Source organism: Elephas maximus, chromosome 4 (genome assembly GCF_024166365.1).
Source record: "Elephas maximus indicus isolate mEleMax1 chromosome 4, mEleMax1 primary haplotype, whole genome shotgun sequence".
Lineage (NCBI taxonomy): Eukaryota > Metazoa > Chordata > Mammalia > Proboscidea > Elephantidae > Elephas > Elephas maximus.
In genome coordinates, this window is record NC_064822.1 from 63105482 (window position 1) to 63126701 (window position 21220).

General features: G+C 52.8%; 1 protein-coding gene across 1 annotated transcript; it reads left to right on the forward strand.

The window, feature by feature from the left end:
* The first annotated feature begins 3634 nt into the window (after positions 1-3634).
* PLEKHG6 (pleckstrin homology and RhoGEF domain containing G6) lies at positions 3635-20786 on the forward strand. The gene is made up of 15 exons (XM_049884810.1): positions 3635-3672; positions 4966-5171; positions 6421-6576; positions 7511-7675; positions 9758-9853; positions 10096-10146; positions 10545-10694; positions 11625-11735; positions 11888-12037; positions 12254-12391; positions 12691-12810; positions 13150-13282; positions 13417-13532; positions 19017-19168; positions 20087-20786. Exons 2-15 carry the CDS (start codon positions 5022-5024, stop codon positions 20784-20786), a joined length of 2388 nt encoding a protein of 795 aa, XP_049740767.1. The 5' UTR covers positions 3635-3672; positions 4966-5021.
* The last annotated feature ends 434 nt before the right edge of the window (positions 20787-21220 follow it).

A 21220-nucleotide genomic window follows, 5' to 3' on the forward strand; every position in this document is an offset into this window, starting at 1 on the left:
ATCTATATGTTCCTGCACCTTGCACAGGTGCACACTGCCAGTGGATATGGAAGGAAAGGAGGGAAGAAGGAAACTTCTGGTCTTCGGACCTGGCAACTGTACTCAGTGGTATTTTCCTGCCTTGCATGTTCTGGCACCTCCCAGCTCAAGTCTTCAGTTTCCCATCCTCTCCCCAACTCTGGCAAGGAGGACACAAGGTCCCATTAGCTGTCTCCTACTGCTGGTGACTGCTAGCACATCATTAACCCAGATGGTCCCCACCGCTGCCCTGAGAGGTATGGGCTGGACAGAACTCAAGGCTCAGTGGTTCCAAATACCCAAATGAGTCTCCCTGCCCTTCCTGGTGAGGATGGAGAGAAGGGGCCTAGAGCCCCCATGTCAGCCCCCAGAAAGTCACCCTCATGCTGCCATTGGACAAAAAGCTTTTGATCCTCAGAGCGTCAGTCCTGGACAGACAGACATCCTCTCATCAGCTGTGGGGCTGAGCTGGGGGACTGACAAAAGTTCCTGCACTACCGGAGAAACTGAGACATGGAGGATGGCTATGACTCAAGCCAGCTATGTGAGAAAGTCTGGGGCACAGCCAGGAAGAAAGATAAATTTCCAGGTGTTCCACTCTGGTCCAAAGCCTGGTGCTCCTGAGCGCCCAACTCCTTAGACTTCATTCAGCTCCCTGAGCTGTGTTCCTTCTCAGCCCATTGGAGGCATCTTCTCTCCACAGCACAAGGGGGCCTAGGGAAAACTGAGATTGTAAGAAAGTCAATCCGACAACAAGCCCAGAACAGAGTTAACAGAACACGGGAGCCCCACCTCCCAGCCCACAGCTGGTGCTGAGCCACCACACCTCCTGTTTCTTGACTCCAACTTTCCCTGGGAACCTCCCAGAGAGGCTGAAGACAGGCCCTGGAGCAGTGGTAGGTGGAGATTGGACCTCAGCCTTGAGGGAAGTGAAAGGGTTAACTCGTGTGTGTGTGTGTGTGTGTGTGTGTGTGTGTGTGTGTGTGTGTGTGTGTCCATTGGGCCAGTCCAGCCACTTCACCCCAGGGGGCTATGAGTCCAGGCTTGTCTCTGGTGATCTCTCAATTCAAATTTCCCTCCTACTCCTCTTTCCACTTCCTTCTGGGAGACCTTTTTTTTTTTTCCTCTTTCCACTTCCTTCTGGGAGACACGGGGAGAAGCACTAAGGGCCCTTGGCACCGGCTCTCTCTGGGGTGTCATTTAATACTGTCAGTAATTACTACCTCCCCAGTGGTGATTTCCCTTGTGGCTACTCTTGGCATGCCCCAGGTATGTCTGTCTGTCTCTCTCTCTCTTAGTCTCTAACTTAGTTCCCTCTCTCTCTCTACCTTTCTCTCTCTCTCTGTCTCTCTCTCTCTCTCTCACACACACACACACAATGGGAAGAGAATGGGCTAGGAAAGACACAAACATAGTTTTCTCACCCCTACAGTTTCTGCCCTACCCCACCTCTCTCGCTAAAACTGATCCCCTTGTTCAACTAGGAAGCAGGAGGCAGGATGCAGAGTAGAGGTACAGGGGACTCATCTGAACCACCAGAGCAATCACATAACAGGCCAGAAAAAGAGAATATTGCAAGGCAAATATGAGGATGGGGACAGCAAAGGCAAAATTAGAAACCATCAAATGATTATTAAAAAAAAAAAAAAGAAACTCCTCTCCTGGACAAAATAGAGGCATCAGATGCAGAGTGAAGACTAAAGCCCTTCAGATCATTTATGTACTTATGCTAGACAGGTGAGGAGAACAGGGACCCTTCTAGTATCCAAATGACATGATGCTTTTGAAAGTGTTTCACAAGCTGTAGAATTCTCCACAAAAGTACGAAGTTGTATCAATCTCTTCACAGCCCATTCCAGGAGGTGGACCTGCCCCTCAGCCCCACTACAGGGTCTCTGGCTTCACGATTATAAGATTATAAGATTATAATGACCACACATCCGTGGGATGGAGATATATATGCAACAAAACATTTGCCATTTCAGCATTTCAGCACACTTTAGTGACATTAAATACTTTGATCATGTTGTGCAACCATGGGCACCATCCATTTCCAACTTTCCCCGTCACCATTACAGAAGCTCGGTGCCCCTAAGCAATGACTCCCCTTCATGAGACACTTGTGATTTCAAATATCCTGCACTTTTGTCAGATGGGTGTCAGACAACGTGTCACGAATTGGGGACATGAAAATGTGGTCCTTTCGTGTAATTCTCAGCTAGGCACCTTTCCTTGAAAAATGTTAATTTTAGCAGACACTACAGATGCTTAAGGAGCCTGGTGGCACAGTGGTTAAAGCAATCGGCTGCCAACCAAAAGGTCCGAGGTTGGAACCAACCAGCTGCTCTCAGGGAGAAAGGCTTGGCGATCTGCTGCTATAGAGATTAAAGCCTAGGAAACCCTATGGGGCAGTTCTACTCTGTCACATGGGGTCCCTATGAGTGAAAATCTAGGCCGCAGGCAAAAAGTTTGTTTTTTGGTTTTTAAAAGGAGCCCCAGCTGCTAACTGAAAGGTCATCCTTTAGAACCCACCAGCTGTTCTGCAGGAGAAAAGATCTGGCTATCCGCTGCCATGAAGATTACAGCCTTGGAAACCCTGTGGGGCAGTTCTACTCTGTCCTACAGGGTGGCTATGAGTCCTATCAACTGGACAGGCCTTGGGATAGATGCAGGGGTGCTGGGGGTCAGGGGGAGAAGTGGCCCTTGTGAAGCCTGGAGTAGACTCATTTGACAGCGAAGTATGAGGGTCCCCCTTCTCATAGTCTTCCTCTCCACCCCAGTCTAGATAATGGGAAAAGTAATGGGCCAGGCTTCAGCCTAGCATGTGGCCCCAACCCTGGAGCAAAGGCAAAGTCCAGAAGAAGCCTTCCATCCGATCATCGGGGCCATCGGATCGTCAGGGCCGGGAAGCGGGGCCTACTGAGAGATAAGAGACACACTTTGGACTGTACAGTCAGAGAGCAGCGTGAGTGCGGCCAGGGTACCCAGGCCCTGTACCCCTCTCGCTGACTGCGGGGTTCCCATGCCAGGTTAATGGAGGAAGATGAGGCAGGAAGAAGAGGGGGATAGCCGGCCACCCACTGCATCCAGCAAGGTCGGGCACCTGCCACAAATCACCCGGTCGCTACCCTCGCCCTCGCGGCCTCCTCCGGTGGAGCCCTGCCTCGCATTTACCCTCATTACTCCAGCGCCTCCCGGGGGCCTGACCAGGAGGCGAGGGGGAAAGAGTCGCGCGCGGTTCGAGCCCTTCCGCCAGGACCAGGTGGGTGGTAAGTTCCTGTGAGAAGGAAAAAGGGGAAGAGGGCAATGTGAAGTGAGCGCTCCTTGCCGAGGGAAGAGTGGTGGCTGCGTCGCGGTCCGCCGGGGCCCCTCTGCGCCTGGGGCCCTACTTGCGCCCGCACTGCTTGGTCGGGCAGTGTCCGCGGTGACGGGGCGGTACCAATCCGCGTCCCCGCCCCTCTCCCGGCACCTTCCACTCCCAACCCGGCTCTGTGCCGCCCGGGTCCCGCCGGCCGCTCGGTCCCAGTTCCAAGCCCGTCAGAGGGGCAGCTGGGCCGGCATCTCAGCGGGAGCCGTCGGCGACCGGGAGCCCCGCGGGCGGGGGCCGGCAGAGCGGGAAGCGGGGAGCGGGTGCTAGGACACCTGCAGGCACAGGTGAGCGACTTGAGCGCTGGGCGCGCGGGGGGCGGAGCGGGCAGTGGCCCGGACCCTGGGAGCCGCGGGCGCAGGGCAAAGGTCTGGCCTCCCGAGGGAGAGGGGAAGAGAAATGGGGCCAAGCTGTAAAAGGACCATGGGTAGCGAGGAGTGAGAGGAAGACAGAGCCCTTCACGGAAGATTATCCATCGGGAGCGGAGCGGAGAGATTATGCACGATTTTTTCTCCTGCTCATAAGAAAGGCAGAATCAAAGAAGTAAAGGAGAGTTCTCGGGCGCTCCTGGTTGGGGCACCAGCACCAACAGAGCGTCACCGACCCCATCCCCCTTTAGGCGACCTCTGGTCTCCAGGCCCTGCCCACTTGGAGGAGAGGTCCTCTATCCAGGTTTAGGGGAAAGGAACGGAGCCCCATACCTGTCTCCCAGCTCCATGGAAGAGTTCTCCAAGGTTGTGGAAAACCATGGTAGCCCGTGACCAGAAACCCTGCTCCCTCCTGGCTGATCTCTAAGGCTAGGGGCCTGATAGTTGTCCCAGCCTCACCGTCCTGTCTGAGGCCAGGAGGGTCCAGGTAAGGAATGGGCAAATGTTTCTGCATAGAACCAGATAGTAAATATTTTAGACTTTACATGATCTCTGTCACAACTAGCTCAGAAACAGCCCTGAACAATATGTAAATGAGGAAGTGTGGCTGTGTTCCAATTAAACCTTATTTATGGACACTGAAATTTGAATTTCGTATAATTTTCACATGTCATGAAATATTCTTCTTCTTTTTTTTTTCAGCTATTTAAAAATGTAAAAACCATTCTTAGCTTGCGGGCTGTACAAAAACAGACAGTGGGTTGGGCAGTCAGTCACCAGCCCTCCTGCTTACCCCCACCCCCCACTTTTCTCCAGGCTGCCTATGAGGGGTGGGTACAAGGGGAGTCCTCGCACCTGGGAGCATCCAAAAAGCCAGGAACCTATCTGTGACCCTTGCTCCCGGCTACTCTCAGGACTACAGCATCCTTTGAGGCCAGTGTAGTAGCTTGGACCCCGAATTTGTGCACATGTGTGGGAGGAGATATATCTCCAAGGGGCTTTCTACCCAACATGTGCCTGGGCATCCCCCACCCTCACAGATGAGACAGCCATGCTCCGTCCCACACACAGTGACCAAGCCCTTGGCCTTCTCCTTCCCATTCCACCTCCGTCCTCCCAGCCCTTAGTCTCCAGGCTGGTGCTACCCACTGATCTAGGCTTAGTGTCACCCACTGACCTAACCCTTCCCTTCTTTCCTTTTCTCTCTTTCAGCCTCAGGGGTCCCCCTTCTCCTGGACATTGGCGCTATGGCCGTTTGGAAGTGACCCATGAGAGAAAGGATGCAGACCTTTGGTCCTCCAGATGAGGGCCCCCTCCAAGGCCTTGTGGCCTCCCTCATAGAGACTTATGGGGGCCGGCATCGGGCCTCCACCCAGAGCACTGCTGGCAGTCTCTATCCCCGAGGAGGTGCTGTGCCGGTAAGTCCAGGCTGCTCCCTACACTGTGCCCCAAAGGTGACCTGGGTGGGGCAGGAGGGAGGACACCCAGGCTTTCAGGTCTCTGTCCCCTTACAAGTTCATGGGCTTCTCTATTCCTATTCCTTACCCCCACTCTTCTTTTCTGGGTTGCATGGGAGGAAAGGGCAGTGCCTGGACCAGGTTCCCAGGACTGAGAACTCCAGTCCCAGACAGCCTGGATAGGTGAGGCAGAGAGCCAGAAGAAGCCAGGCCCACAGAGAAGGTGCTGTTAGACAGGTCTGAGGCACAGAGCTGAGGGGTAAGGTCACCAAACCCCAGGACTGGCACCACCCCGGCTCCCGCCTCTACTTGGAAGAAGCCTGTGGACTCCCTAGACCTGCCTGCTCTGAGTCAGAGCTGGAGGAAGAGCAAAGGTTCAGGGTGTCCCTGCTTTATAGGAAGGGGCCTGCCCTGGGTCTACCCCTGGCCCACCTCCAATCCGACCAAGGAAAAAGGTGTGAAGGCGGAAGCTCCGGTCTTTCCCTCAGCCTCCAGGCTTCCCCTCCACCTTGAGAACAATTCTTCCTGCTGGGGTATCCCCTGCCTCACTGCAGGGAGACTTGGCCCTCAGAGAAGAGGACAGCCAGGGTGACTACCCAGGCTGAGGGCAGGAAGAGAGACTAGGAAGTATGTGGGGTAATTCAGGCCACAGTCAGATGGTGGAATGTGACCAGGCCTGCCCAGGAGGGGACTTAGCCATGGCCTCGCCTCTTACACAGAAGAGCAGCTGCTCCCAACTGGATAAGAGGCCAACTGATGCCCCAGGGGTAGAGGCCACACATGTGTGTGTCCTCATGCCCCACGTGTGAGGGAGGCTGGCCACCAACGGAAAGTAGCGGGACCAGATGCAGCGTGCCCCCTGTGCTGTCCGTGCACACCCATGGTGCAGAGAGCACACGTGTGCAGGGCGAGCACAGGTGGCATGTGCTTGTGTGTGCTCCGGCTCTGGGGAAGGCCGAGGACTCTGCCTCCAGGCCCACTTGGGAAGCCAGGTCGACATGTCTCTGCCCAGCTCAGCTTGGTCTCGCTGGCAGCAGTGGCCATGACTCAGGGCAGGAGCAGCCACACCAAACTGGTTTAAGGGGAGAGATGAGCCAACCCAACTTCAGGAGAAAGCCATGTCTAGAGCCAAGCCTGGCCTCCCACTATTTGCCTGGGACTTCCAGGGGAAGGGAGGGACCCCTCATCACTTGCCCTGCTCCTCCTCCAGGATCCCAGTCGCCGCCTCCTCCAGAACTATGTCCCTTTCGTCAAGAGCTCTGGCCAGACCCGGGGCCTGGCTCCCATATGGCTGCGAGAACCAGAGCCTGAGAAGCGGCATGGTGGCCATTTGGGGGCTGGCACACCCCACTCCCCCAAACTCAAGGTAAGGGGTCCTGCTTCTCTTACCCCCATGCTCACCCAGATCAGGCCTAGCGAACCCCAAGGGCTGAGGGCACAGGGCGAGGAGGCTGTCTCTGCCTGGAGCCCCTCCAAGAAATCAGATATGGCTCTGCCTAGAGACCCCCTCAGGGATCTGTCTCTACCCTACTTGGTCCATGCCATTGGACCCAGTGGCTTGGACTGAGGACATTTTGACATAGTTTAAAGGATAAACTGTTAATATTAAACTTCCAGCTTCTTAAAATTAGCAAATATTGTGAGAACCAGATATACTTACTCTACCCCAAGCCTCGCTTCATCCTTCACCCCAACTGTGAGCCTCCCACTTCTCCTCCCTAGCCAAATTGAGGATGGTGTGAAGGTCAGGAATATTTTTGTACATATTACTTGGTACCAAAAAAAAAAAAAAGATGTTTGTAAAATTTAAGCCATGTTGCCTCAAAAAAAATGCCCATATAAAAATGTTGGCTGAGATCACTGGTTCCCTAAGTCCTACTGTGGTTTCCACCAGAAGGTCCCTCTAAAGGGTCTGATTCTGCACCCCCGTCCCAAGGTTCCATCTCAGGAAACTCCTGGAAGGAATGTTTCCGGCCAGAGAGCCCAAGTCAGGCCCCTGCAGAAGGGCCTTCTTTCTGCAGGCCAAGGTATCTCTCTGTCCATGTTCCAGCAGTGCCATTTCCCCTGTCATCCCAGCTGGAATTGATCCCTGTCCTCAAGGCCTCCTTGCCCCTGCTCATACTCAGTGCTGCTTGCCATTCCCCATTGTTTCCCAGATACACACACACACACACATATGCACGCACGCACGCACGCGCACACACATACACGCACATATGCATACACAAAGCTCTCCCCAAGCCAGCTAGGCTGGGCACCAGGGCTGTGGTCAAGACTAATCCCTTTCTTGACTCCCCTAGGAGGTCACCAAGGCCCATGAGCTGAAGGTGCGGCTGCACACGTTCAGCATGTTTGGGATGCCCCGCCTGCCCCCTGAGGATCGTCGGCACTGGGAGATAGGGGAGAGCAGTGACAGTGGCCTGGCCATCGAAAAGACCTGGAGGGAGCTGGTGCCTGGGCACAAGGTGGGCCTATAACACAGTGTCTGTCCCCACCTCACTATAGACACACATCTCATCTGTGCCCTGGGAGGAGGGAAAGGCCTCAGGAAGTGGGGCCATGTGAAAAAGCATGTGGAGACACCCATATCAAGGTTCAAATCCTGGCTCTACCTCTTACTAGTGAGACGTTGGTTAAGCCAGTGAACCTTTCAGAGCCTCAGTCACCTCCTCTATAAAATGGGAATAATACTGCTTATACACTGGAGGCTTGGTTTGAAGACTAAAAGATCATATACAGTATTTAAAATGTCTACCAGAAAAAAAAAAAATGTCTACCAGAGTGCGTGAAAGTCCCTAGGTGGCCCGAAGAGTTTGTGTTCAATTGCTAACCTAAAGGATGGTGGTTCGAACGCACCCAGTGGTACCATGGAAGAAGAGGCTGAGTGATCTGCTTCCATTACGATTATAACCCAAAAAACCCTATGGAGGTCTTAAACGCTAGCAAGAGGCCATATAAGACGCATCACTTGGTCTCAACCCACCTGGAGCAAAGGAGAATGAAGAACACCAAAGACACAAGGTAATTATGAGCCCAAGAGACAGAAAGGGCCACATAAACCAGAGACTACATCGGCCTGAGACCAGAACTAGGTGGTGCCTGGCTACGACCAATGACTGTCCTGACAGGGAACACAACAGAGAATCCCTGAAGGAGCAGGAGAGCTGTGGTATGCAGATCCCAAATTCTCATAAAAAGACCAAACTTAATGGTCTGACTGAGACTAGAAGGACCCCAGAGGTCATGGTCCACAGAACTTCTGTTAGCCCAAGACGGAACCATTCCCAAAGCCAACTCTTCAGACAGGGATTGGACTGGATTATAAGATAGAAAATGATACTGGTGAAGACTGAGCTTCTTGGCTCAAGCAGACACGTGAGACTATGTGGGCAGCTCCTGTCTGGAGGGGAGATGGGAAGGCAGAGGAGGAAGGAGGACAGAAGCCAGGGGGAACATGGAAATATAGGGTGGAGAGAAGGAGTGTGCTGTCTCATTAGGGCGAGAGCAACTAGGAGTATATAGCAAGATGTATATAAATTTTTGTATGAGAGATTGACTCGATTTGTAAACTTTCACTTAAAGCACAATAAAAATTTTAAAAAATTTAAAAAAAACTCTATTGAGCAGTTCTACTGACACACATGGGTTTGCCACGAGTTGGAATCGACTCTACAGCACTAACAACAGCTATGGTACCCAGAAGTATTAAGTAGGTTACAGTAGCACTTAATAAAAGGTAGCTGCTATTGTTTTCCCCCACGTGTCTGTCAGTTTGTTATACTGTGGGGGCTTTCGTGTTGCTGTGATGCTGGAAGCTATGCCACCAGTATTCAGATACCAGCAGGGTCACCCATGGAGGACAGGTTTCAGCTGAGCTTCCAGGCTAAGACAGACTAGGAAGAAGGACCTGGCAGTCTACCTCTGAAAAGCATTAGCCAGTGAAAACCTTATGAACAGCAGCAGAACATTGATATAGTGCTGGAAGATGAGCCCCCCAGGTTGGAAGGCACTCAAAAGATGAGGGGGGAAGAGCTGCCTCCTCAAAGTAGAGTCGACCTTAGAGACGTGGATGGAGTAAAGCTTTCGGGACCTTCATTTGCTGATGTGGCACAACTTAAAATGAGAAGAAACAGCTGCAAACATCCATCAATAATCAGAACCTGGAATGCATGAAGTATGAATCTAGGCAACAATGAGCTCAAGTATAACAACAATTGTAAGGATGCCACAGGACCGGGCAGTGTTTCGTTCTATTGTGCACAGGGTCGCTATGAGTCGGAACCGACTCGATGGCACCTAACAACAACAAGCTGTTGTTTTGGAGCCCTGGTGGCACAGTGGTTAAGAGTTTGGCTGCTAACCAAAAAGTCAGCAGTTCAAATCTATCAGCTGCTCCTTGGGAACCCTGTGAGGCAGTTCTACGCTGTCCTATAGGGGTCACTATAAGTCAGAATCAACTGGATGGCAAGGGTTATTTATTTATTTATTTATTTTGAGCTGTTGTTTTTGTCATCATTCCAACTGTACCATTACTATCCCCACCCCAGGAGATGAGCCGGGAGCTTTGCCACCAACAGGAAGCGCTGTGGGAGCTACTGACCACAGAGGTGATCTACGTGACAAAGCTCAAGATCATGACTGATGTGAGCCTCCCTCAAGCCCGGTCCTGGCCCCATCTTCAGCCATTTACCCGTCTGTCTTGCATTATCTCCCATTCTCCCAGGCCAGAAGGGAGGGGCAGGCTCCTGATTTCAAACCTGCCTGGGGTGTGGGGAGAGAGGTTGGAAGTACTGAATTTGGGGTTGGGGGACATTGAAGTCGCCAGGCTGGGGGCCCGAGAGGAGTGAAGTCACCCTAAAACCCTTGCTTCTCTCCTTGTGTCTAGCTCCTAGCTGCTGGATTGCTGAACCTGCAGCGAGTGGGACTGCTGACTGAAGTGAGTGGGAGCCAAAGAGGAGGAGCCTGCCCACCCTGAGCTCTGAACCCAGGGAGTGAGGGATGGGTTCACAGGAGCCCTCCAGGCTGCCCAGTCTGAATTCCCACTCTCCATTTTCTGGGACAACCGCTGCCTAATCTACATCTCTTCTTGCGCTAGACCCCAAGCGGGCTCCAGGTCCCCCAGTACTCAGCCCATTGAAGTCACCGAGGTGGAAGAGAAAGCTGGAGCCCTTAGATTCTTCAGGCCCACTCTCAGGCTCATGCCTCCTCCCCACACCTTCAACCTCCCCCTCTCCCATCCAGATCCCAGCTTAGGGGTCCCCTGTGTCCACAGCCAGTGCTGCCTGATGATGAGTCTGCTGAAGGCATATCGCTAAGCTCTGCTCCCTCCTCCAGGTATCTGTTGAGACCCTGTTTGGAAACGTCCCCAGCCTGATTCGAGCCCACCGGGGCTTTTGGGAGGAGGTGCTGGGACCCACCCTGGAGGAGACTCGAGCCTCAGGCCAGCCTCTGGACCCTGTCAGCCTGCAAAATGGCTTCCTGACGGTGAGGCATGTGAGGGGCTATATCTGGATGGGGCAGGACCAGGAGACCCCAGAGGAATCCTGCCGCTAGGGCTTGCCTATGTGACTCAAATTCCTCCATGATTTGAGGGTGCCACAGGGCACAACCCCCATCCTAAAATATCACCTTACCCCCTCCCCTTTGTTATGCCAGCATGACCTCTGTCTTAAACATTCTTTGGTCTTCTGGAGACCATTATGAAATGAAAATGCAGCTGCTTCAGGGCGGGGTTACACTTAAGCTCTTATCAACTACAAAATATTAGTCATGTACAGAGACTCACTGACAGACAGCTGGGAGCAAGAATGGGGCCCAGTCAAAGTGCTCCTTAGGATGACTGGGGGCAGAGGCACCAGGAGCATGGAGGAGAGTGATAAGAGAAATAAGAGGGCCTAGGATCAAACTTTCCTCCATAAGTTTACCAAGTGAGGAAACTATGGGCCCTGCTGAGTTGGGATGGGGTGGAGAGGTGAGGGAACAGTCTCCTGGAAGCCTTAGGCACTCCCTTCTATAGGAGCAGGGCTTCTGGACAACCTTCAGGTTGCCACCCACCCCCACCCCCATCCCCACCCAGGGGTGATATAGGATCTGCAGTGGCCTGAAAACATTCCGGCTGAATTATTGATGGTGGGAGAGTGGGCAGTAAGGCCAGAGCAGCAGGGCATGACCAGGGCTATGGATGGAAGGAGCTCAAAAAGCAGCAGTGGGTCTACCTCTTGGGACCTCCTTGGAATCCAGAGACAGGGGACTGGCTCTGAACACGATTGTGGGAGGTAAGGATTGGCAAGAGCTGGACAGAGGGTCTGTGTGAACCCATCTCCCCACCATGCTCCCATGATCTGAAGTCAGAGCCTCTATTTCATGACCTTCTCCCTCCTGCCTGTCCCCCACCCCCCGTATCTGTCTCTCCAGTTTGGCCAGCGGTTCCAGCCCTACGTCCAGTACTGCCTGCGAGTGAAACAGACCATGGCTTACGCCCGGGAACAGCAAGAAAACAACCCTCTCTTCCAGATCTTCGTGCAGGTGGGAGAGGCAGTGCCCAGGGAAGGGTAGTGGGGTGGATCCCAGACGGTCAGGTCATCCCAGTCTGCACCTGGGTCCAAGGCTGAGTTCATCACTAGTTGGGGCAGGAGGGAGCGTGTGGCCTCCTGACCCCTGGCTGCTTCCCCTGGCAGTGGTGTGAGAAGCACAAGCGCTCGGGGAGGCAGATGCTGGGTGACTTGCTCATTAAGCCCCACCAGCGCATCACCAAGTACCCACTGCTGCTCCAGGCTGTGCTCAAGAGGAGCCCTGAGGCCCGAGCCCAAGAGGCCCTGAACACCATGGTAGGTGCCCTGGCTGGGCCAGGACCCTTGAGAGTTGGGTGCTGGTGGGTGGGACTGATCGGGATCTCATGAGGGTAGTGTCTTCTCATCTGTGTGTAGCAGTGGGCCCTGATGGGCTCAGCCTGTTTAAGGTGCTGTGGTCTGGGGTGGTTGGGTGGGGTGTACAGGGTGCAGAGCTGAGCTATACCTCCTCCTGCGTCCTCCCTCACCTCCTAGATTGCATCTGTGGAGTCATTCCTGCGATACATCAACCGGCAGGTCCGCCAGGGTGAGGAGCAGGAGAGCTTGGTGGCTGTGGCCCAACGTATTGGGCCCTACGAGGTGCTAGAGCCATCCAGTGAGGAGGTAGAGAAGGTGAGAGAGGCCAAAGGGCTTAGAAAAAGTGAGGCCCAGGAAAGTGGATGGAGTAGAGGCCTGGAGGTAAAGGGTGTACTTGGATGCCACAGAGGGTGTATGCCCACTTTCCTCTGGGTTGTGAGGGTCCAAGGGGCAGAGTTCAAAAGAGTGAGAAGGAGGTTGAACACTCGCTCTTCCTTCAAGTGGGGGAAGAGTGGAGAGAGAAGGTGCTAGTGGTGGAACAGAGGCCACCCTTGGCTGGGACTTGGGGACAAGCCCTGCCCATCCCCTGATCCTCTCCCCTCTGGGTCCCTCAGAATCTGCGTCCCTTCTCCACCCTGGACCTGACATCCCCCATGTTAGGGGTTTCCCCTGAGCACACCAGGCAGCTGCTGCTGGAGGGCGCTGTGCGAGTGAAGGAGGGACGAGAAGCCAAGGTGAGGGAGATGTGGGGAGGAGCTGAAATGAAGAGGAAGGAGGGAGGGATGATGGGACCCAGGAGGCAGAAAAGCTGGAAATGGAACAGGGGTATATGTATGTGTGTGTTGAGAGGAGGACCTGCTCCGGCTAAGCTCTGGTTATTTACATGACCCTGAGCCAGCCCTTTTCCTAGCCCACGAAGCAAGAGGTTAGGTCAAGCTCTAGCATCCCATGGTTCATCACTTGCCTGGTGTGTGTGTGTGCACCCATACACACACTCCCACATATAAGCCCCATCCTTAGCTGACCCCTCCCCCTGCTCCAGCTGATCCCTGTCTCTATGCTCCCCCCCTCAGCTGGACGTGTACCTGTTCCTCTTCACTGATGTGCTCCTGGTGACCAAGCCCCAACGCAAGGCAGACAAAGCCAAGGTCATCCGCCCCCCACTCATGCTGGAGAAGCTTGTGTTCCGACCACTCCGAGACCCCAGTATGTCTTCCCATTGGGGGGCTTTCCTAGGTGCCTTCTCCTTCTCCCTTCTTCTCAGCAAGGGAGGAAGGAGGGGACGGGACAGGGTTCCAATAAGGCCCAGGCCTTGAAGCAGACCCCTCTCCTCTACCCAGGCAGCTTCCTGGTGATCAACCTCACTGAATTCCAGTGTGTCTCTAGCGCCCTCATTGTGTACTGTCCCAGTTCCACAGACCGTGCCCAGTGGCTGGAAAAGACCCAGAAGGCCCAGGTATGTGAGCACGGGGTGTGGGGAGGAGTGTGCAGGGGCCTCCGTGCTCAGAGATGGAGCACAAGTGGGTAGGAGGAGGAGGGAGAGGCTCTGGTAGATGCAGAGTCCAACTGGCTGTCAGCCCCTCAGGTATTCCCTCAAGGGAGACACAACCTTGGATGTCTGTAAGAAAATGGAAGAGAGCCTTTGGCCAGCTACTGTGCTAGTTGCTGGAAGAACCCCAAGACATATCAAACATCCCCTAACAGTTCCTCCACCTTGAAACATTGGCCTCCTAAACTTCATCTTCCATTCAACAGATATCTATGGGTACTTGCTGTATACAGGCACTGCTTTGGGTGCTATGGAATTAGAAAGAAATAAAAAAGCACCCCTGCCCTCAAGGAATATGTGCTGCTGTCTAGCTAGACATATCAGTATACAAGTTCATAGAAACATGTACTAAGAACGGAACTAGCCCAAAGAAGGAAGTAATGCATTTGGCCTGGGGGGACAGTGCAGGGAGAGATAAGTCTGATGTCTGAAGGCCACGCGGAGGGATGTCTAGGAATATGTCAGGGGGAGGAGGGTAGGGAGGAAGGGTGTTCAAAACAACAAAGTAGAATGTAAAAAGCCCTGAACTGTGAAGCGGTTGTGTGTGTGTGTTGAGGAACCACTGACCCAGTAGTTCCGTACTGCTAGCATATAAAGGCAGGCGCAGCAGGAGAGAGGCTGGGGAGATAAGCACATCCAGGTCCTGCCCATCCCTGGATGCCATGCTAAGGAACTTGGACTTTGTCCTAGAGATGACACAGAGCCAGTAAAAGTGTTAAGCAGGGGAGTGACATGACCAGGTTTATGTGATAAAAGCAAAAGGAGTTCAGAAGAAGAGAGATTCAAATTGGGCAAGATGGCCAGAGAAGGGAGAAGATTTGAGTTGGACATTTAAGGATGAAGGAGACTGTGAGCAGAAGAATTGGGGGAGCCATCGGGCTGGATTATTTCTGAGGACAGGTTGGTCTGTCTGGAGTCTGGAACAAAGGGTTTGTGTGAGAGAGGGCTGAGAGGCCAGGTTCTCCAGGCCCTGCGAGCTGTAGAAGAGTGTGGGCTGGGCAAGAGTGGATTGAGCTGGATCGACAAGAGAAGACCACCATCGATTCTTGAGCAAGGGAATGACGTGGTGAAATCAATGTGCTTTGTTTGGGTTTTTTTTTTTTTTTAAATCAAGGAAGCAGTGTGGCTAGATGGGCTGGAGGAAGGAGACACTGGTGGCAGATTTATTGTACTAGTTGGGTGTAAACCATTGAAAGTTAGTGCCCTGGCTTTAGGGAGACATAGCCAAAAAAAGCTAAAGAAGAGATAGGTGAACCTTAGGGAGACCATAGACTGAACTCAGAAAAATCCAAGTTCAAACACCAGTTCTACCACTTACAAGCTGTGTGACCTTGGATAAGTTATATGGTCTCCTTTAGCTTCCATTTCTTCAGGGCAAAATGGAGATAAATAAAAACAGTACTTGTCTCCTGAGGAAGATTCAAAGAAATCATTCAGCTTAAGCAAGCTGCATGGTGCCAGCACTCGTAAATCCTCAATTAACTCAAATTACTCAAGAACAGAGAGACTGATTCCCTCCTGAGGTTTCTGCTTGTAAGACTGGATTGGCAACGGTACCCTGGAGAGAAATGAAATAATTAGAAAGGGAAACCTACTTGTTTAGGTGGTGTTTCCTGGGAAGGGTGAGCCTAGGTTGTAATATTTAGTTTTAAACAGAAAACCAAAAAATACCAAACCCATTGCCGCCGAGTTGATTGCAACTCATAGCAACCCTATAGGACAGAGTAGAACTGCCCCATAGGGTTTTCGAGGCTGTAAATCTTTACGGAAGCCAGTGCCACATCTTTCTTCCATGGAGTGGCTGGTGGGTCCGAAATGCCAGCCTTTCAGTTAGCAGCCAAGCGCTTTAACCACTGTGCCACCAGGGGTCCTTAAGCACTTTGAAATTACGGTAGTAGGAGATAGCCAAGTCAAGCTATCTTAAGGGCTTTTGGAAATGTGGAAACATGGGCCTGGAGTTCAGGTGAGAAACAAGGATGAAAGATGGAACCTCAAGAGTGTGTCCTCTAGTCCTGTGAGGCTGCCACTTCCTTGGATATCTAAATAAGATGGCGGCAGTCCCCAAGAAGCCCAGGCTGGCCCAGCCTGATGTTTCTGAGATCTTCTGGGACAAAGGCAAGGGACCAGAGTGGAGAAGGTATGCAGTTTATGTGGCAAAGGTGGTCTCCCATCTGACCTAACCCCTGCTCCAGGCTCAGCTCATACTCCTTTCTCTTTGCTTGTCAGCTGCCTTCCTCCACACTACTTCTCCCTGAGCCTAAACACAGCTCTCCCTTGTGGAAATGAGGCTGAACTGACTGGCAACTGACACCATTCTAGTGGCTAATCAGGTGTTACTAAAGGGTGGAGGTAGAGGGGAGCTAGAGAACACAACCGCAAACTAGCATCAGTGTTCCTAGAACCCCCGTCTTCCCAGGACAGAAAATGGGAGTGGCCATTACTGGCAGGCAGCCCCTTTTTTTTTACCATCACCACGCGCAGAACTTTCTCCTCTTGCCTCGGTTCCTAGTACCATGACAACACCATCCCTCATCTTCTCCCTTTAGAACCCCCCCCCAAAACAAAATGCATTGCTGTTGAGTCAGTTCTAACTCATGGCAACCCCATGTGTGTCAGAGTAAAACTATACTCCGCAAGTTTCCAAGGCTGTGACATTTTGGAAGCAGGTTGCCAGGCCTTTCTTCTGAGGTGCCTGTGTGTGGGTATGAACAGCCAACCTTTCAATTAGTAGTCCCTTTAATAGTTTGCACCACCCAGGGGGCCACTAAAAATTACTGGTTTTATGCAAATTAATTTAGCCCCCAGGAGTCTCACCTCTCCATTCCAGGCTAGTGGGGGAAGGGAGGTCATTTTTATACCAAACCCAGCAGTCCACTGAAGCTTCTGGGCCTCCGCAAAGAACCCTGAAACTTTGAAGTGAGTTTTCTTTCCCTGTCTCACACAAGTTCTTAGGTAATCCTTCCTTCTATTACTCTCAGTCTTTATAAACTGAAGAGGGCAGCTGATTATCTATCATCTCCCTTGATAGGGCAATCCCCAAGGATCAGACTATTTGTTCTCCCCCTTATAGAAATGTGGATGTAGATTTATTCACAGCAAGCTTAGTAGTGGTGGCTTAAGCCTTTAGAGAAAATGAGTTTCTCTAGGAGGAAAAAGATGAATCTTGGCTCCCCACATTTAGCGGGTGGGAAGAGGAAAAGAAACCAGTGAGCGGAACAGAGAGAGAGCTGTCAGAGACAGAGGCCAAGAAATTAACTGAAAAAGGCAGTTAAGGGTGAGATCCGTGGTCTGAAGGAGAGCCCAAACCCAGCTCTCTTATTTATCTGTGTTCTTGAGTGAGTTACTTCACTTCTGTAAGCTTGGTCCCACATCTGGGAAATTACAGTAAAAATGGTAAGCACCATGCAGGGAAAATGGGAGAAATATGTATGTAAGCTGCTTGGCACAAGGCCCAGCAATTAACAGGCTCTCAATATGTGTTAGTTATTGTCGCCATTAGAGTCCCTGAGTGGTGCAGAGAAAGGCCTTGTGATCTACTTCTGAAAAATTATCCACTGCAAACCCTGTGGAGCACAGTCCTATTCTGACGCATACGGAGTCACCATGAGCTGGAACCTATTCAATGGCAACTGGTGGTTATTGTCATCATTAGAAGAAAGAGGTAGTCAGTGTTGCCTGGACAGGCCCAGATGCTGAGTGGAGACATGTCTCGGTATCTGTCGCTCAGGGAGTCAGTGAGGATTGTCAGGAAGTCAGTTCTAGTCCAGTGCTGGGGAACTTGGGGCGCGAAGTAGGTGAATCTGGGAGTCGCTCCAGAGGACCCAGGGAGAGGAGGCGTTTCCTCTCAAGGTTCAGATCCCAAGGAGGACAAAAGGAAGAAGAGTCATGCTCTCGGGCAGCCCTCCCTTCCTTTTCCCAGCTTTGTGGGGTGTCACATTCTTGCTCAGGTACCAATTTCCTCTTCCTTTTCAACCCTACCCTTCATGTCTCCTCTTACCGAAGCTGCAGGAATGGCCAAGAAAATCCTCACAGAGTTGCTGGAGAGGCACTTCAGACAGCCCCTTTCCCCTCAGCCCACCTCCCCACCTCCTGCTTCTTCTCAGGGTAGGACAAGGGGCAAATTTAGGGAAATAGGGAAGAGTAGAAATGCTGTCATTGAATGTTCCTCACAAATACCCCTTCCTCCCAGTTCTTTTCTTCCACACACCATCCCTGTTCTGGACTTCCTAGACACAAAACTGAATTTGGACAAAAGGGCATGGCTCCCCAGCAGGACAAGCAGACTGCTCCTGCCTCAGTGCTGGCCCCACATACAGCCCTTTCCACACTCCCAGATGGGCCCGCCTTTGTGGCTGTTCCTCCCCACACTCCACGCTGAGGTGGGGGATGAGGCCTGGGGGAGGCAAGTAGGCACTGGCCCTGGCTCAGGTGTGCTGGTGGCCCCCAGGTGGTCCTGCCTCTGCTCCTTTAGTAACCGCACTGCTTTTCAAGTTGCAGCCTTAAAGGGCAAAGGGCTACTAAAGGGCAGTATTCCTTTGGGGAGGAGGAGGGACAGCAGGCAGCTTCTCCCCAGCTGTGTGACCTTGACCAAGTCACTCCATTTCTCTATGTCTAGTTTTCATCTGTAAAAGAAGCTAATATCCATGCAGGATGGAAACCCTTGCAGGGTGATGGTGTGCTCCGGATGACCGCAGGCACACGAAGGTGCTTTGTAATCTGCTTCTTATATGCCACTATTTTATTCTGATGGTACCTGGAGGAAAATGTTGATGGAGGAAAACAGAAAATATAATGTGCCCTCTCCTCATGACTCTAGGAACAGCCTGCTTTCATCCCTCTGAAGGACAGTGGAGCCCTTAGCCTAGGGCAAAGCCTGCCCCTGCCCACCCTCTGCCCTCCTACTCCTCCAGCTTCAGGGCAGAGGCCCAGGCGGGGGCAGAGAGATGCTCTTGAAGGAGCGACCTGAGGGCCCAGCACAATTCAGAGCATTTATACCATCATCCCCACCAATCAGGGTGGGCTTCCCAAGGGAGGTGGCAGACCTGATAGTGGGCTTGCAAGAGAACATGAGAAACAGGAAGAACCGTGCAAGTAGGAAAGGGGCATTCTGTTCACCCCACCCTACTCCAGCGTCAGCTGAACCGTTCCATGGCCATCTGGAGCTCAAATCCTGGCTCCATCCACTTTCTAACTGTGTGATCTTGGGCAAGTTATTTCACCCTTGAGCCTCTATTTCTTGGTAGTAAAGTAGGGGTAAAAAAATATCTGCTTCATAAGGTTGTTGTAAAGATTAATAAGATAATGTATAAATGATAAAACAGCACAATGCTTGGCATATAGCAAGCACTCAATTCTTGATAGCCCTTAATAATGAAAGCATCTCTGCCCCAGGCCACTCTGCAGAAGCTGAAGATAGAAGAGTATGTTCAGCAGAAGAGGGACCTCCTGGCCCTCTATCGGGACCGGGACCGGGACCAGGAGTCCCCGGGCACCAGACCCTCCACTCCTTCCCCAGAGGGCTCTCAGGGCAGTGCAGAGGGGAGGTAAGTAGGGAGGGAGGCTGCAGGTTAGGGAGGGAGAGAGAAGGAACCCACAAGGCCAAGAAATGGTATTCCAGCTCTTGAAGAGATTGGAACTGGATCGGGGAGCCCAGGCTACAGGTTGGGGCCAAGTAGGTTGGCACCAGCCATGTAAAGGGTCGTGTGAGGCAGCCTATGGGACTAGCCAGGCTAGGGTTGGCACAGGGTGAAGGAAACATACAAGACACAAAGTCCGTGAGAGAAGCAGACTTGCAAGCCAGGGCGGAGAGTGAAGAGGAGTATGGACTTGCAGAATATTGGAGCTGCAGGGATGCAGCTAGTCCAAATCCCTTGAGGTCCAGCGAGGGTAAGGGGGCACTCAGTGACCCAGGATTACATAGCTGCTTAGCAGCATGGTTGATATGGACAGAAAGGAATCCATAGCTGGGGGGGGGGCGGTAATCTCAGGTGAGCTCTGAGCACCTACTTGATGCAAGGTCCTAGTCCAGGTCCTGTGGCTAAAATAGCTCAGAGGCAGTCCACACCTTTAAGCTTACAATCTAGCCCAGGGCTTCAAACCAGTTCAAAGCATTTCCAACCCAGATGTACTGAATCACAATGTACTTTTTAACAAGATCCCCAGGTGATTCTTATGTGTGATAAATTTTAAGAACCACTACTGTGGTTCTCAGAATTGGTCCCTAACCAGCAGCATTAGCGTTGCCTGGGGACCTGTTAGAAGTGCAAGTTGTCAGCATGGGTTCAAAGCTCAGGTCTAGCCAGGGATTGAGGATAATAATCACACAGTGCTGTGTAAAGGTGATACTGAAATAGGTCCAGAGGGGTCATTTCTGGAAGGAGTGGTCAAGGGACACTTCCTAGACTTGAATTTGACCCCTAGGCCTCTGGCCGCTGCTTCTGACCATTCACTATTAATTGTAGGGCTCCTGAGTTCTCAACCATCATCCCCCACCTGGTGGTAACTGAAGACACAGATGAAGATGCTCCCTCAGCACCAGATGATACCTCAGACTCTGGCTACAGCACTTTGATCCCAGGCTCCCCCAAGGGGCCCCGCTCCCCGCTGAGCCGTCAACGCCAGCGAGCCCTTCGGCGGGACCCTCGACTCACCTTCTCCACCCTGGACCTCCGAAATGTTCCTTTGCGCCCCCAACCCCCTAACTCCCAAGCGCCCCAGCGCCGAAGCGCCCCTGACCTGCCAGAGGAAGGCATCCAAAGAGGAAGCAGTCTTCCCAAGGGAGACCCTCCCACCTGGTCTGAGGAAGAAGACGGGACCTCAGGGGGCGGGAATGCGGGCGTGGGAACCCTGCACAGGGCCAGACTTCGGGGGCAGCTCTCCCCCTCCCCAATCCACGTCGACTCTGCTGGGGAAAGCCCCTGGGACTCTTCAGGGGATGAAGACGAGGAGTCCCTCTTCCTGGAGCCCAGCCACGTGCCCTCGCCACGCCCCCTCCAGGCTGAGGACATGCTCAGGGAGATCCGGGAGGAGCTGGCCCGCCAGAGGGTCGAAGACGCCCCAGAGCCGCCCAGCGCCAGGCCTCGGAAGCTGACACGGCTGCAGCTGCAGAGGATGCGAGGGCCCCACATCATACAGCTGGACACGCCCCTGTCCACATCGTAAGTGCGGAAGGGGAGCTGGCACGGAGGGGGCAGGTGGGGGGCCAGAGCAGGGGCCTCAGCAGGGACGGGTCCTCAGCCCCTCTTGACCCACGTCTGACCCTCATGCTCTCACTGTCGCTTTTACCTAACAGCTACCTCCTTTCTTTTTCAGAGAGGTGTGAGGGACACCGAGGACCTATGGCATTTCTCCCAGAGAAAACCTCACCCCAAGAGCGCACGTTACCCCTGGACTCTACCTCAAGGACCATACCTCCTGCCGAGAAGCCTGGCCCAGGCATCCTGCCCTCCCTCCTCTATGGGCTTTGGGATCAACAACTGTAAATTTATGTATCATAGACACACCTGATTCTCACATACAGTTGTGCATAAAAATGGCTACCTAGTGCTAAATGGGAAGAACCTGGGAGGGAGGGGTGTCAGAGTGACGGCCGTCTG